This window comes from Diceros bicornis, chromosome 19, assembly GCF_020826845.1.
Source record: "Diceros bicornis minor isolate mBicDic1 chromosome 19, mDicBic1.mat.cur, whole genome shotgun sequence".
Taxonomy (NCBI): Eukaryota; Metazoa; Chordata; class Mammalia; order Perissodactyla; family Rhinocerotidae; genus Diceros; species Diceros bicornis.
Window position 1 is genome coordinate 31,687,560 of NC_080758.1, and position 16,188 is coordinate 31,703,747.

Sequence of the window (16,188 nt, forward strand, 5' to 3'; positions counted from 1 at the left end):
TTTGGGCTCCCTCTCCCTTGTTCTCAGCCTTTGCCTCTTTTCTATTGGAGTCACTGTCTCTTTGTTGGTTTGCAGGAATTCTTTGTGTATCGAGATGTGAGTCCCTTTTTGGTCTAAGATATAGCAGATACCTTCTGTCATCTGCTCCCTTGGTCTGTGGTGTATTTATCAAGCCAAAGTCCTGTAAGGTGATGTGACGGGGTGCCCCTGACCTAGGTGTTCTGTCTCCCACGGCTGCTGCCCCCAGGTCCACACAGGGGCGCTCCCCTGAGCCCCCGATCCGTATTCCCTGCTGCCTACCGCCACTGTCATGGACCCTGGTCAACCACCAAATGACCAAGCCAGAAACACGCCACCTCCACTCCATCAAACCAATCCCCATGTCCTGTCATCTGGATTCTTCCACTTCCCTCCACCCCCACTGTCACTGCCCTGGTGCGGGGTGCAGCTCCTGCCCCACCCCAAGCCCCCTAGATATAAAATCTAGGATCCAGGGGCTGGCCTGGTGGCACAAGCAGTTAAATGTGCACGTTCTGCTTCGGTGGCCCAGGGTTCGCAGGTTCGGACCCTGGGCGCACACCGACGCATCGCTTGTCAGGCCATGCTGTGGCGGCATCCCATATAAAGCAGAGGAAGATGGGCACAGATGTTAGCACAGGGCCAGTCTTCCTCAGCAAAAAGAGGAGGATTGGCATCACATGTTAGCTCAGGGCTGATCTTCCTCACCAAAAAAAAAAAAAAAAAAAAAAAAGCTAAACTCTAGGATCCATTCAACAGATGGGATAGTTCAAAACTGCCGCTCTGACCTACATGCATCTGTTGCCTCAGAGTCAAGGCCCTTCGCTGTCAGCCCTGCTAATCTCTCCACCACCAGCCATGGCTCTTCCCTGGCCCCAAGCCCTCTCCTCAGGGCCGTTGCACATACTGTTCCAGGAACACTTCCCCTGCAGCTTCCTGGCAGCATGGCAGTGCAGAGGCCTCCTGGGGCTTCCAAGCTTCCCTGTTGGGCCAACATCCACTGTGTGGGGTTGGAAGTGACAGCCCACAGGTGGCATGCAAAAAAATCAGTCCCTTTTATTCCACTTCCCCTAGGAGAGTCCCCCCATCTCCGGGGCCCTCAGGGGGCCTTCAGAAGCTAGAGTGGGGCGGGGCAGCCGGGATGGAGGCGGCACATAGAAGCATAGAAACAGGAGCTTTATTCTCTAATGTGCATACAGCGAGTTCCTTACACAATCAAGGAAATGGCTTCTCTTTCAGGCATCTGACTCTTTTATCAAAAGAAAATCCGTCCTGCTTAGTCCCACCCTGGGCAGAAGCTGCCCTGAGCAGTGTTCTTGACCCAAAGCGAAAGGCTAAAGGGAGAGAGGTGGGCACATACCATGGAACCCTCATAATGCCCAGACACCCTAGGCCTGTTGGGCTGGTTGTGAGGGGACGCAGCACAGAGCAACACCCCAAAAGACACCCACACCTCCCCACACACAGCCACAGAGCCAGGCTGAGAGGACCTGGGGGGGAAAGGATGAACAGGGTGTGGCCAGGGCCTGCCAGTCAGGGTCTCAGTGCTCAGCATCCATGGCATCCAAGTATTTGGCTTCAATGATTCGGGGCAGCAGGTTGTAGCTGCAGGAGAGGGGGGACATGAGGAAGATGAGCATTGAGTCAGAGAGAAGGCAGAGGGCACCCACCCCACCCCAGCCCACCCACTCTCCCACCTAGCTGAGCCCCTCCTGCCCCCTGTCCCCCCTCCCGTACCGGATGGGGATCATGGCCATCATGATGAGGGGAAAGATCATCTTCATGTAGGGCAGGGTGCTCATGCCAAAGGCACAGAGCAGCAGCAGCTGCAGGACCTGCAGGCCTGTGAAGTAGTGGATCTTCCTCTGGGGCACCCTCCGGATGTAGTGGGTGGGTGGGTACGAGGTCTGTGGGCAGCAGGGACCAGGTGTGGGCAGGTCTGGAGCCGTATCCCCCACCCACGCCGCTCAGTCTCAGGGCCAGACACTCACCTGGTCCTTGAGCAGCAGGGCCATGCGCTCGAAGAGCTGGTTGCCATCAATGGAGGTGAGCGCGATGTAGAGGAAGAGCCCATAGAGCACGGGCTTGGGGATCCACTGCAGTGGGAAGGGCAGCAGCAGGAGGGAGAAGCCCACCAGGATGCTGGCGCCGAGGGTGGTCAGCCGCGTCTCCTTCACATTCACGATCCTGCATGAGCCCAGAGCACGATCACCTCCGGCCTGGTCCATGGGGCCACATCCCACCTCAGGTCACACATGGTTCCCGGGTTATGTCTGGGCCCTTGTTCCCTGAGCCACATCCCCCCCTAGGTCACATGTGGCGCAGGGTCACCCCTACCTCAGGGTCCACATGACTTTTGCCTCAAGGGCCGCTCCAACTCACGTCTCATAAATGTGCCCATTCTCCACACGCTCTTCCACCAAAGCCAGTGCCCGGACATGCAACGGGGAGTGGGGGTAGGCAGCGTGGATCCAGGGCATCCCAAACAGAGACAGCCCGGTGTTGATGATGGCCACAAGCAGGAGGTCCCAGTGGTAGGCGGTGCCCTTCACCAGCCTGCAGCAGAGGGGCACATGTGAGCCCCACTGGCCCCTTGGAGAGTTGGGCACATGCTCACCCCTCCCTACCCGGCCCTGTAAACCTGTTCTCTGGTGCATTAGCCAAGGCAGCCACCAGGTTCTGCTCGATGAAGAAGAGCATGGAGAGCAGGAAGCCGAGGCCCATGGCGCTGCCGATGGCGCTCGGGGACAGCGAGTGCATCTTGGCCATCTCAAACAGGCTCTCGCTGGGGTTGTAGCGGAACTTGCTCACTGCAGCAGGGTACAGGCCCCTGTCAAGCCTGCAGCCCGGGGAGCAACCCCACCCCACCCCACCCACCCCCAGCCTGGTCCCAACTCACTCTTAATTTCCCGGAAGCCGTAGGAGCAGATGAGGGAGAAGGTGAGCACTGAGATGGGCAGGGCACAGTCTGACAAGATCTCACGCATGCAGGGGTGCAGGTAGGGGCTGGGGACGCAGGCAGGTGTATCAGTGCAGCCTGGGGGCTGGGCCCCCTTCCCCTCACTCCTAGGTCCCCTCACCTCTTTTTGAACTGGTAGAGGGTGTAGCTCAGCCAGAGCGTGCCCAGCATGATGAGGAGGCTGAGCACAGCAGTCTCCCGACTTGGGTGCTCAGTGGCATGGCTGCCCACTGTGGTCAGCTCCGGCGGGCTGGACAGGAGGCTGGTGTTGAGGGCAGTGTGGAGGCTGGTGTTGACACCCAGCAGGCTCACCAGGGAAGGGCTAGCGGCGTAGTAATTCCCAAGGTTGTGGCCATAGTAGTACTTCTGGAAGACTATGGATACAGGCCGACAGGCCTCAGCCATCTGGGCTCTGGGGCCCAGCTTCCTCCTGGATGTGGGGTGGAGGGGCCCTGAGGGGAGAAAGGGCTTCTGGGGGGAGGATGGGGGAAGTAGCGGGGAGCTGGCTTCCTGTCAGCCAGGACCTCATCAACCTGCCCATCCAACTACCCCCCCCCCCCACACTCTGCCATCACCCCTCTGCTCCATTTCTGACAGGTGTGATACACCTGGCCCAGTGCCTCTGATCCTGCCTGGGGCAGCCCTGTCACCGTCCGGCACATGGGGCTGCTGCTCTCTGCTGGTCGTGGCTCCCCAGAGCACCCTGGACCATGGGAGCAACCTTAGCCTGTATGCTTCTTGGCTGCCCCAGCCATAGCCTGTAGCCCCCATCTCAACTCAGCTCCCTCCTGTAGCAGGTGGCCACCGGCTGTGCACTCACTTTTGACCATGCCCTTGACAGCATCCAGCACGAATGTGATGGAAATGAACAAGGCAATGATTTCCTCCGTCGACCTGCCAGGGAGTGATATGCCTCATAAGATAGGGGTGAGTTGTTTGGTGGGGGCAGGCTTCCCTGAGCCTCGGCATGGTCACCTGCCTCTTCCTGCCACAAAGAGGACCAGGGTTCCAGGCTTTCCCCTTGGGGCAGTGATATGGTGGGGCATTCCATCTGCTCTAGGATTACAGGGCCTCAGAGGCTGACATGGAGGCTGACCCAGGTCCCCAGTCTTGGTCTCCCTCCTGCTTGAGGGTCCTAGCAGCTCAGGGAAGGCCCCGTCACCTCTTGAAGAGACTCATGACCAGGCTGAGGTTGAAGAGGGCATAAAGCGCAAGGAAGAAACTGTTCCACAGGCCTGTCCACGCATAAAAGGTGTTGAAGTCCAGATTGTAGTCGTCACAGATGCCACGGATCACTGCAAGCAGCAGGACGGGGTGAGGGGGGGCGGTCAGGGCTGAACTGGGGCCAGGGACCTCAGGAACCATCTCCCCGCCGCAGCCCCCACTGCACCATGGATGTAGAGGGCCAGGGGCGCAGTTGTCAGCAGCACTACCAGCGGCTGCCCGGAGAAGAGCGCGTACAAGAGGCCTCCAATGCTCTGCCCGGCCACGGTCTTCTGCACATCTGAGGAAGTGGGGCAGTCAGGTGGACACTGCAGTCCTGGGCCCTGCCCAGCACGCCCCCGCCAGCCTCCAGACCCTCACCGATGGCCCCGTTGGTGTTCTCATCGTTGAGGGATCCAAAAGCGATTGTGGGCAGGAGGCAGGTGAAGTAGAGGAACAGGGTGGTGGTGATGTATTTGCCCACAGCCTTGTTTTTCCCAATAATGCCTAGGAATGGGGGACGGGAGAGAGGGTGTGTTGGGGTTACAGGACAGGCACACGTGTTATCCTGGGGCCTAAGCCACAGGCCAAGCTCTGGGGGGGGCCACAGGGCCACGTACCGTCAGTGAAGTCGAGTGGGTACACAGGGAACCTGCGGGCGATGTCCTCCCAGATGCCCTTCCCCACAGGGAGAAAGTCCTTGTGCTTCAGGGGCTGCGGAAGAGGACAGAGAACCTGTTAGCCCTGTGGCCTGTGCCCCTCGCCACCCGCCCAGGCCTACCTTGACCCCGTACCTGTGGGGCTCTGTGGGTGCAGATGGAGTTCATGTGGTAGCCCGTTACACCGGGGGTTGGACACTGGCTCACCATGGTGAGCAGTTGTCTCTGATGTACCAGGGCCTCCTTGAATTCTTCCTCCGTGCGGGTCTTCAGGAGCTTCTGGCGGAAGGTGATGTCCAAGAACATGGTGGCAAACGTGCGCCCCACCTCCGTTGCAGTCTTGGTGCTTTTCTGGGGGTGGAGGATGGGAGAACCATGTCTGCAGCCCCTGTAGTGTGGAGGGCGCCCTGCCCCACCCTTGCCATGCATGGACGTTCCCCAGCACGTGGCAGGCACTCTGTTTATGAATTGGCAGCAGGTTTTGTTCCCCGAAGTTCAAGCATTAGTGGACCTTGCCACAATTCCCACTAGGTCAGCAGATCACTAGAACTACCCTCAATCTAGTTGTTTTCTTATAAACTCAGGTGTTAGTCTCCTCCTAAGGAACACAAATCTGTGTAAGCATGGATAATGAAATCACAATGATGGAGAAAAATGTTTATCCAGCTGCATTTCACCAGGGGTGAAATGCACTGTCTGCTGGTTTATCTGATTTTCAGAGGGGTTCCAGGCCCCTCGGGCCTTCTTCCTCTTGCCTGGCCAAGGTCAACCCTGTCCATGAACTCTGTGTCCAGTTGCCACCATGGCAACTTGCCTGATCTCCCCAACCTAGGTCCCCCGTGAGCAGTGTCTGTCCCTTTGTGCCACCCGAAGCAATATCCTGTGGCTGTACTACACCCACTATGGTTTTCTGTTAGCTTTAGAACAGGCTCCTTCTCCCCCAGAGGAGCCAGGTGTCAGGCTGGTTGGTCTGTCCCAAGGCACTAGTCTAGCCACTCAGCCCTCAGGATACTGCTCCTTCCACTGTTCTGGCCACCTTGCCACTCTCTCTGACCCATGAGCTGCCCACTGCCCTAAACGCCCTTCCTCTCCCACCAGCACTATAACAATGGGGGACGATCATAGCATGTCTACGAAATCCCCAGCAGGGGCATTCCTTCAGCATCCCCTTTGCCTAGAGAAAGCCTGGGGAGGGGACCATGTCAAGCTCTGAGTCTGCACCAGAGGCAAGGGCAGAACCATCAAGAAGCGAAGGGAAACTTGAGGCTCTTCCCAGGCCTGGGGAGGGGCCCTAGCCATTTTGCTATTCACGATTTTAAAATCCATTTCCTTAAAAGAAGACTCCCCAAATTGTATCAGCTTCAGCCCCCACAAAAGCAAGATGCCCCTGACGAGGGGGCATATGGCCCAGGACGGAGTGGGGATCCTTGGCCAGCAAATCATAGTCAGCCAACTAGAAGAAGCGCTAGGGTCAGGGCAGGCCAAGAAGGGCCCCTATGTCAATAACAATAATTTTAAAAAGTATCTCTTTTTTTTGGGTGAGGAAGATTGGCCCTGAGCTAACATCCATGCCCATCCTCCTCTATTTTGTACATGGGATGCTGCCACAGCATGGCTTGATGAGCGGTGTGTAGGTCCACGCTTGGGATCCAAACTTGCGAGCCCTGGGCTGCCAAAGCGAATGCGTGAACTTAACCACCACACCACCAGGGCAGCCCCCAAAAGTATCTCTTTTCAATCAGGAAGGAAATACAACCTTCTGGTCAACTTCTGGGGAAATTAGGGCTTGATGAGGACCTAGCAAGGATGTTTCAGATAAAGCATCCAGTAGGGCAGAGATGAAGGGACAGGGTGAGAAAAAGACCTTCAGAGGCCAGGACTATGGGGTCCTCCAGCACATGGAAGAGATGCCCCCAAGAAGAGGGCAGGGTAACCTGGAACCCTCCTCCCCAGGAAACGGAGCCACCCCAAGACCCCTCCTCACCATCTTGGGTGGAGCCAGCACCAGGATGACAAACCGCACCTCACAGGAATTCTCCCCCCAGTTCTGCGGGCGAACCAGGCGGCTAATGCACACGTGCCGCTTCAGCAGGGCCTTGGAGGTACAGCTGGCAGGGACACGGGAGAGCACACGGCACACAGTTGCCACCCTTGGGAGCTGGGGCTCCCCCTACCCAGAGCCCCCAACTTCGACCCCCAGTGACCTCTGTTAGGGAGAAAAAAAGACCAAATGGGATGGACTGCTCACACCCTCTCCCCACAAACTGGTTGGGGCAGCCTCTGCAGGGACATGGGATGCCCAGCTCCAATGTGACATGTGGGGAGGCCAAATGTGGGGGCCTGGCAACTCACATGATGCAGAGCCATGACTGCTGGTATTGCACCCCTGTGACCGTGGCAGTGACCCCTTGGATGGTATCCGAGAGCACATGGACTGAGGACAGGGCGGAGGGGAACACAAAGGTCAGCCAGCCCACCTCCCTGACCTCCCCTACCCAGGCAGGGAGACAGGCCTTACCTTTTCCCTGCATGGGGGCCCCGGCATCAGTGAAGAGCATGGCCATGAGCAGGTCCAGGTTGCAGTCAGGCTCGGTGTTGTGGGGGTCGTGGGCTAAGCGGCATAGCATGGCCCGCAGCACGTCATCCAGTGAGGTGGCCGTCTCATTCAGGATGATGCTGGCCCGTGCCAGGAAGCCATCTAGGTCCCGGTGCGCACGGATCTCTTCCTCGAAGTTCTTTAACTTCAAGTACTGTGGGGACCCCACACACAGAACCACACAGGCCCATGAGTGAGGCCCACTGTCACTGCTCGGGCCCCTCCTCTGTGGTGGTCCCTGGCTGCCCCGGCCCACCAGGACCAACGCTCCCTTCCAGGAGGGACGACCCAGCATGGCTGGCCCCAGCAGCCAGGCCTCTGGCTAGTGAGAGCCCTGGCTAGTGAGAGGGGAGCAGTGTGAGCTCTCTCAGGGAAGCAGCCACCTCTCCCCGTCTAGTGGCCCAGGACCAAATGTCTCCTGTCCTGCAGATGGCCCACTCACCTTGCGGGAGGTGTGGAGAAGTCCGCAGCCACCAGGCAATTCACTCTCGGCTAGAGAAAAGCGGGAAGGCTCAGGGTGCCGCCCCACCTCTTCAGGGCTCTCTTGGTGGAGTGGGGCCGTACCTGGCCAGTCCCCTGCCCTCCCCGCAGCCTGTCCCTGCTACAACCCCCATACCAGCCTGGGTGGGCTGCACCTCGAGGTTGACGTTGACAAAAAAACGGATGCTCTCGCCAGACACGATGGACGAGTTGACCGTGTCGAAGGCCTCATCCCCCAGGCTCTCCTCATGGGTTTCAGAGGTATCATCCATGTCACACTTGAGGTAGCCTGGAGACCCAACCACCACCGAGAGAGACCCCCAAGAGGGCTTGGTCGTCAGTGCCACACACTGGAGGGAGGGACTCCAAGCCCAAGGAGCAGGGGCCCCTGGGCTGTCCCAGTCGGCACCCTCTTAGTGAGTGGTGAAGGAGGCCTCTCCCAGGAAGCCTCAGGGCCAGGGAGGCAGAATATCTAGTCCTGGCCCAGCACCCCTCAGAGTCCGGCAGCCAGCTGGCAGCCCCCCCCAACGACTTTCTCCAACATTCTTCAGCTGCAGGAACCAAGGCCCTGCACTGTTCTGACCCATGCATATCCTTCAGCTAGAGGAAAATATGTTCAATCCACAAACTTTGGGCCAGGCACATGGTACAGTGACACGGTTAAGGTGCCTGGCGCCTGCCCTCCCAGAACCTCCAGGTTACAAGACCCAGACCTTCCTGGCTCCCCAGATGGGACCCAAGGGAAGCCAGAGCCACTGCAGTATCCACACCCGCCCACCCCCTCGCCTCACTGGCACAGGGTCTGAGAGCTCCTCCGCATGGGAAGGGCATGGGGGTAAAGCATCAGGGCTGAGAGACCCAGTCCAGACATCAGACAAGGCCCAGGAAGCAAGCGGGCCTGAGAAATAGACCCAGGGAAAGACAAGGGATGGAACCCCCAAAACAAGGCGTCATCTGGGGACGCCACCCACGGAGGGCGGGTCATGGTGCCTTGGGACTCCCAGAGCACAGAGCCTGCTGCCCCTTTCTCTTGGTCTGCTTCTCAGTTCCTACAACTGCCCCACAGCACGGGCCCGCTCCTACAGGAAGACTTCCTGGTGAGATGCCAATGTTCCGGTCTTCCCTGAGTCCTGGTGGGGCTCCCCACAGCCTCTGAGATCACAGTCTGCACCAGCCCTGCTACCCCTGACCCCTCAGGCCCAGTCCCACTCCCCACCTCAATCTCTCACTCCTCAGGCCAGCTGGCCAGCACCACAGGCATGCCAGCTCCTGTCCTCTAAGCCAAGGGCTTCCCTCCCTGGATGGCCGCCTTCAAGGCTTCTTTGGAACCCTCCTCCTCTGGCAAGTCGTCCTAGGGACCTGCCTCACTCTTGGCCCAGCCGCCACCTCTTCCTGACTGTCCTGTGGGTCCCCTATGGTCCGCCACTTGTGGATGCTCCCAGGAAAGAGGCCCTTGTAGGCCAGACCCCCCCAATGCCCGATAAACACTTGTGCAGGGACAGGGAAGGGTCAGCAGCACGCCTACACCTGCCAGGCAGTGACTCACCCTGACTCACTTCCACTCCCGCCCGCTGGTTTCCTCTGCACATCCCAGGCCCGGGTCCCCCAGTGTCCTGTGCTCAGCCTGGGCTTTTTCTGGGCAGGAGGTGCTAGGCTTCCCCCATCAAGGCGCCCATGGACTCGGGACCCCTAGCCCCACGTCTGCACTGCAACCAGAGCCCAGAGAAGAGCTATTAGGTCAAGAAATGTCCTCACTTTTGTCATGGAGCTCATGTCCACGAAAAACTCCTTCCTCCCCAATTCCAGGCCCACTTTGCTTAGGTTACCTGATTCCCCCAGCCCCAACATGCCCCAGCCTCCCCTGTCACCCCCACCAGCACTCACTATCCTCCAGCGCTGCCCCTCACACTGCCCCCTTCTCCCCTACCCTGGGCTCTACCTAGGACCTGTCCAGCTGACACTACCAAGTCCCTGCAAGGCTCCTGGGATGCCACGTCCCCACCTCCATCCTATAGTCCAGTCACATACCTAATCTGCCTGCCAACAGCCTGGCACATGCAGTCACCATGCCCTGGGGTCCCCCAGTAAGATGACATCACCACTCTGTCCAAGCACTGTCCCACTAAACACCCCTCTGATGGTCAGGTCAGCTCCTGGGTCTGGGCACAGGAGAGGCAGCACGGAGCCAGCCCAGGGACATGGGAAGGGGAGAGCTAGACTGGGGCCAGCAGGCAAAGCTGATGTACAGAGAGGTTACATTTCTTTAGAGGGACAATGGCAGCCCCTCCCTCACAGGACTGAGCAGGGACCGAAGGCTATGGGCATCCACAACACTTGGCATAGGCTGGTAAGATAAGCAGAGCACTGTAACGGTGAACCATAGGGAATCAGCAGATGGTCCACATAGCCCAGGAGAGGAAGCAATCTACCCTCTCAGGACCACAGGACCTCCAGAGACCTGCCAGTTGACCACGCAGTGCACCAGCAGAGGACCACAGACAGATGGCCAATGCCATGGGTACTCAGGTGGATGGACTGAGTCCCCTAGAGACTTTTGACCAAGGAGCTCTCTACAGACACACACCCACGCCTGAAAGGCACTCACCTGCATCCTCCAAGTATCCATTCTGCGTCATGCCAGAAAAGATTTCTGTAAGGGAAGCCAAAAAATTGTCACCAGCTCCATGGACCAGCCCTGGACAGTCTCCTGAGTCCATCTGCTCCCCACCCCACACCAACCCTGCTGATTCCTTCCTACTCTTCTCAGGGACCCAACCAGGCCAACCTGGGAGAAAAAGGAGCAGGGGACAGTACTAGGGAGGGGCCCTTTGGGGAGCCAGAGGAAGCCAAGGCTTTTCTTCAGCCCATCTGCTAGGGGCTGCCCAAATGGGAGAGGGCAGAGCAAGGGAGATGTTCTCAGCATCTTTTCTCCCGGAGTTATTAACAGTACCCCGTGAAGTTCTGAAGGATTTGGTGGTTGTAGAACTCCCCACCGGCCGCCAGAGCTGGGGGGAAGAGGCCCGTCGTCCCTCCACCCTCCCTGTAGTAGCCAGCGGCGGCTCCCATCTCTCGCTGCTGTCGCTGCTAGGCTGCCAAGCCCAGCACCTGGGCTGGGGCCCTCTTCCAGGAGGAACATCTCGCCTGTCACTCTCCCGTAGGCCCCTGGGGCCATCAACACCCATCACACGTGCAGTCGCCCCCAGCCTCACGCCCCCGGGGTCATGGGGCTGGGGGTGGGCGGACCCGGCAACGGCCTCCTCCCCTCAGCCTCCTCCCCTCAGCGCCACCCGGCGCCACCCACGACCCACGTCCCCGGCCTCCTGGGAGGTGGAGCCGTTGGTCCTCAAGGGAGATGCGGGGTGGGGGGTGGGGAGGGAGCTGTGCGCGCTCCTCGCCGCGGGCCCCGGATGGTCCGGGCTGTTTGTGCCGCGCTGTGCCAGGAAGGAAGCGACAGGAGGTGCCGGTGCACGAGAGGAAAGCGCCTCCAGACTCCCAGACCCTGCAGGTCGGGGGGCAGGATGCGGACAGACACGCAGGGCGGGAGCCCGGACTGCATCCAGAAGGGAGGGGCGGGGGCAGTCAAACTAGCACCCGAGACCGCAGGGATGGACAGAGGACGAGGGTGACGAGAGTCTGAAAGAGTGGGCATAGTGCATACCCTGCTCACATCCCGGGCGCCCCCCGTGCAGGTCAATAGTCGTACAAACTCCTGGCTGGCCCTCAGGTGTCAGAGCCACGAAGGAGAGACTGCTGCGGCCGCGCAGGGGACAGTCTGAGGCCCGGGGACCCCTAAGTGGGCAGGCTTCCTCGCAGCGCCAGGGTCGGGAAGGTGTCCCGGCAGGACGTTAAAGTGAGGCTTTCCGAGGCGGCAGAGTGCCTGGCTCTGAAGAGCGCGGCGCTCGGGGTGTTGGGAACCCCACAGCTCCGCCCCGCCCACTTCCAAGCCCCCAACCCCTCCACCGGCTACCTCAATGGCTCAAACAGTTAAGGATTTCAAGACGGCTATAGCACAGCATTGATCAAGCGCGCAGTGCCTACGGAGCTGTCCCTGGACTCCCGCATACCCACCCGGACTGCCACTCCCTCGTGGCCAAACTCACTCCCGGACTGCCCGCCCCGGCTGGGAATCCCCCACGACCCTCTCGTCCACCATGCCCGCGGGGCATGAAGGCCGGCGGCATCCGCGTTCCCGCCAGTGCCCCGACGGCTCCGCGTCCTCGCCTAGCACGCCCTTGCCGTGGAGACCGGACGGCCTTCCGCTCAAGAACCCACCGCACGGCTGGAGATGGAACATGCGCCTGGTGGCCATGGCCCCGGCGATCGGCTGCCGGACGGCTGCACACACGCGCGCACGCCTGGGCTCCTCACCGGGTCCTTCGGGACCTCAAACTTGGCGTCTCCGGCGGGCCAGCGGCGGGAGCCGGCGACACACCTCCGCGCCGCGCCTGGGTCCTAATGCCGCTCAGACGCCCCGCCCCGGCACGGGAGGCCGTGCGGCCGAGGGCAGGGTCCTGTCTGCCCGCCCAGCGCCCTTACCCGCGCTCCTGTCAACCCCAGGCTGCTCCCGGGAGCCTGCAGCGACTTAGCCAGTACGTGTAGACTGGACTCCTTCGGGCCCGCGCGCCCGCCCCGGCGTCGCCTGGTGAGGTGCTGCGTGGGGCTGGGAAGTTTCTAGGAAGAAGCTCGATGGCCCCAGCAACCCACGGAGTTGTGCCACTGCGGCGGGTCGGGGGAAGGCTTCCCGGGCGTCGGCTTTATGCGTGCTGCGGGCCCCCGCCCCCTCCTCTCAGCAAGAGGTCCCAGCAAGCCAAGCCCGCCGGCTGCCCCGCCCCCTCCATTCATCTCGGTTGCTCGTGCAGAAAACCCTCCTACTCCTCCTCCAGGAAGCGCGCCCCGACTAACTAGACGGGCCGGCGCGCATTCCGTGGGCTACGCCCTGACCCGCGGAGCCGGCCGCCCTCCCGGCTCGGCGGCGTCGGGTTTGCTCGCGGCGCGCCTCGCGGTTTCTCTCCTGGCCTCGTCGCGCCCTCGGCCTTCTCTTGGGTCAAGGTCTTGGCTCGCGGCTTCTTTCCTTCCCAAGATGGCCCCGCCGCCCAGTTTTCCTTCCCGGAATGGGGGAGCCCGGCCCCGGGACGCGCCGTCTCCGGCGCCTCGTCTTCTGCGAGAAGGGAGAGAGAAAGTGTGTGTGTGTGTGTGTGTGTGTGTGTGTGTGTGTGTGTGTGTGTGTGGTGTGGTGTGGTGTGTGCGCGCTCTTGTGTAGGGAGGCAGTGGCGCGCGCCATCAGGCAGGCGCGCGCTGCGATGAACCCCTGGCCTCAGCCTCGGTGGCTTCTCAGCAAATGATTCCACAACCTTCGGGCCCCGGATTGACCCAGGAACTCTCCCCCAACAAAGTGTTAACCCCCATCCCCTCCACACTCTGGCCGCCAGCGGGAGGACTAGTAGTGATTCTCCCCCCTCATCTGCTGCTGGGACGGAGTCCTTGGCCGTTGTCCCCCAGGCGTGGAACAGGGTGAGCCCAACTCTGCCGAGGGACTGCCCTGCAGCCCCCAAGGGCTCCTGGTGCCTTGGGGGAGCCCAATGCACAGACCGAGTGAGTGAGGCTGACCCTGTTTGCCCTCTCAGCATGATAAGAGTGCATTAGGAACGAAGCCACTGAGGTGCCCCTCTTGGCAAAAGAACCACCTGGTCGCGGGGATGTCCCTGAGCACCCTGCTCCTCTACTACAGGAAAGGCTGTAGACCATACGTACTCCACTAGGACGACTAACTCCAGGCTGGCCTCCTGCTTCTTTCCTTGGGTTGAGCAGGGCCTAGGAGGGGAGATACGGGGCCATGGGGGAACCCCCTCCGCTCCACTCTTGGGACTTTCTCTAGATGCCCTATAGCTAGACCCCCAGCCCAAGTCACAGATTCCCAGAGTCAAGGGAGTGGGAGATGGAGGTTGAGGGGGAAGAACAGACAGGCTGATGGCCCAGGGAGCAAGGCAGGATTGGGGGAGGGGAGGTGCAGGGGCTGGACCCCTGAAAAGCCACCCATTTTGCCCCAGCCCCTCCCATCTGGGAATGCCTAGGCTTCTGCATCTGCCTCCTCGTGTCACCAGCAGCTCCCAAATACCTGGACATTCCAACCCACCTGTAGCAGGAAGCCACTGTGGACTGGAGGGGCAGCCTCCCATTCCCCTTACTGCAGCCTCCTCCTCCCTCATCTGAGGACCTCACTTAGCTCACTGAGGAAGCAGGAGTCCACAGCCAAGGCCTCCCCCAGTGGTCCATGGACCTGACCCTCAGAGGAACCGATACTCACCCCTTCCCTACTACAGCCTCCTGCGCTTTGCCCTTGCAGGTTCTGTTCCCCTGGAGAGAGTCCCCTATCCTCACACCCCTCCTGCAATGTGAGAAGCCTTAGTCCTCCCACCCACCACCTGCCCTCTGTGGATCAGAGGCTGAGGGCAAATACAGGTGCCCCAGGTCTCCCCACCGTGCCCCACCTAGTCCACCGAGGCACACACATACCCTCACTTGAGGTCTCAGACGTTATTGGGCTGTGGACACAACCATGAGTGCTGGGTTCCACAAGGCACTTGATGGCTTTCCAAAGTACTTTGAACTTAGTTTTCCCCTTATGCCACTTATTCCCCTAGATTTTAGAATCTGGAGTGAAAAGTAACTCTATAGTATCTCATTAAAAAACAAGACACTCCCTTGAACTCCCCTGCAGGTACCACTCAATTCCTCAACTGCACTTCTGAGCAAATTTCTCTGAAGCATTATCTCTAATCCTGTCTCCACGCCGTCTCTCTGCTTCTCTTCTACCCACTCATACCCATCTTTTGTCCTCATCACTCCACTGACACTGCTCTTGTTGAGGTCTGCCTCAGCTTTCTTGCCAGGCCCCTCCCCCCACCAGCAGCACCCAGCAGCATCAATCTCTCCTTTTTCTTGCAACATTTCCTTCTCTCCCTCCCACCTCCTCCTCTGATCTAGCTTTCAGTGTTGGCCTGCCCCTTCTTCCCCTAGATCCATGGGCTCTCTATCAGCCACAGCTGACCATTAGATTTCATGACTCCTGTCACTGAGCTCCTGACTTCAACGTGCCAGAGCCTACTTACCTGTCCCCTCCTCAACTTGGAGGGCTAATAGGCAATTCAAATGAAATTCAGGCAAAATAGAACTGGGTCCACCATCTACCCAGCTGCTCTAGACCTGGGAGTCACCCCAACTCATCCACATCTGATCCATGAGCAAGTTTTCTTGGGTTTACCTTCAAAATAGAGTGTGATTCTGCCCCCTTGCACCTCCAGCCTGGCCCATCATCTGGCCTTCATCTCTCTACGTTCAATGGCTTCTCATGCATTTAGAAAAAAAAAAAAAAAAGCAAAAGCAGGCTCCCTGCTCTGGCCTAGGTGAGCAGGGGTGTGGGGTGGGGGGTGCTGTACAACCTGGGCCCTGCCTATTTCCCACCTCATCCTATCCCTCCTGCTCCCAGGGGAGTGCTGCTCCCACTGCCCAGGGTAGGCAGTCCTGATCAGCGTTCCCAGCCCCTCACAGCTCTTCTCTGGCTGCAGCTGCACTGCACCCTTGCCATTTCTAGGAGGAGAGAGAATGTTCCTATACTATCCCTCTGGTGATGCTGGTGGGGGCTAGGGGAGGAAACATGGCCTCCACTGGCCTCCCCTCTTTCCTGGGGGACATGTCCAGGTCCCATAGGTGGATGAGAGGAAGACCCTTTGGTGCCCAACTAACAGAGCATTAGCCCTCTCCCAGTTGCCATCTACCCCTACTGAAAGGGCAGCCAGGAGGGCAAGGAGCCCTCTGGAGGGCCAACAAGGACCTGCTCCCCTCAGGATGACATCTCTCTGTGCTCCCCCTGCCCCAACTCACAGTCAGAATCTAGCACTGGACGGAGGTCTAACGGCTCTTGGCTCAATGATTCTATCTGGCCAGCAGACTATTGGGCAGGAAGGTTCCAGGTGTCCCACGGCCCTCATGTCAGGCTCCTCTGCTCTCTGACCTGGGTTTCAGTTGCACAGCCCAGCTTCTCAGCCAAGAAACCCCTGGCAGACAGACAGCACAAAACACTGACCTACTTTTGCCCACCCCACTCCTGAGGCCCCTAGAGATGCTTGCTCACCACCCTACTGTGTGCGTGGCAATGCCCAATGGCTTCCCCTAGCAGGACCCTCCAAGGCAGACACACATCATGTCAGAACTTCCCAAGAGTTGCTGAAATGCAGATTCCCAGGCTGGGCTCAGGGATTCTCATTGAGTAGGTC

At 59.6% G+C, this 16,188-nt stretch overlaps 1 protein-coding gene across 3 annotated transcripts; it reads right to left on the reverse strand.

The window, feature by feature from the left end:
- Positions 1–949: 949 nt before the first annotated feature.
- Positions 950–12,620, reverse strand: SLC4A11 (solute carrier family 4 member 11). Of its 3 annotated transcripts, none has more exons than XM_058563117.1 (20): positions 12,452–12,620; positions 10,521–10,565; positions 8,052–8,204; positions 7,878–7,927; positions 7,358–7,589; positions 7,192–7,273; positions 6,824–6,947; positions 4,975–5,190; positions 4,801–4,894; positions 4,562–4,687; positions 4,368–4,481; positions 4,140–4,272; positions 3,798–3,871; positions 3,099–3,351; positions 2,918–3,024; positions 2,660–2,828; positions 2,401–2,574; positions 2,010–2,205; positions 1,756–1,925; positions 950–1,623 (listed from the first exon to the last, which is right to left on the reverse strand). In XM_058563117.1, the coding sequence occupies exons 2-20, from the start codon at positions 10,549–10,551 to the stop codon at positions 1,560–1,562; spliced, it is 2,562 nt and encodes an 853-aa protein (XP_058419100.1). In that variant the 5' UTR covers positions 10,552–10,565; positions 12,452–12,620; the 3' UTR covers positions 950–1,559. The 3 variants fall into 3 exon arrangements, with proteins under 3 accessions (XP_058419100.1, XP_058419098.1, XP_058419101.1); XM_058563115.1 differs by lacking the exon at positions 12,452–12,620 and adding an exon at positions 12,188–12,285; XM_058563118.1 differs by lacking the exons at positions 2,401–2,574; positions 12,452–12,620 and adding an exon at positions 12,188–12,286.
- Between the last annotated feature and the right edge of the window lie 3,568 nt (positions 12,621–16,188).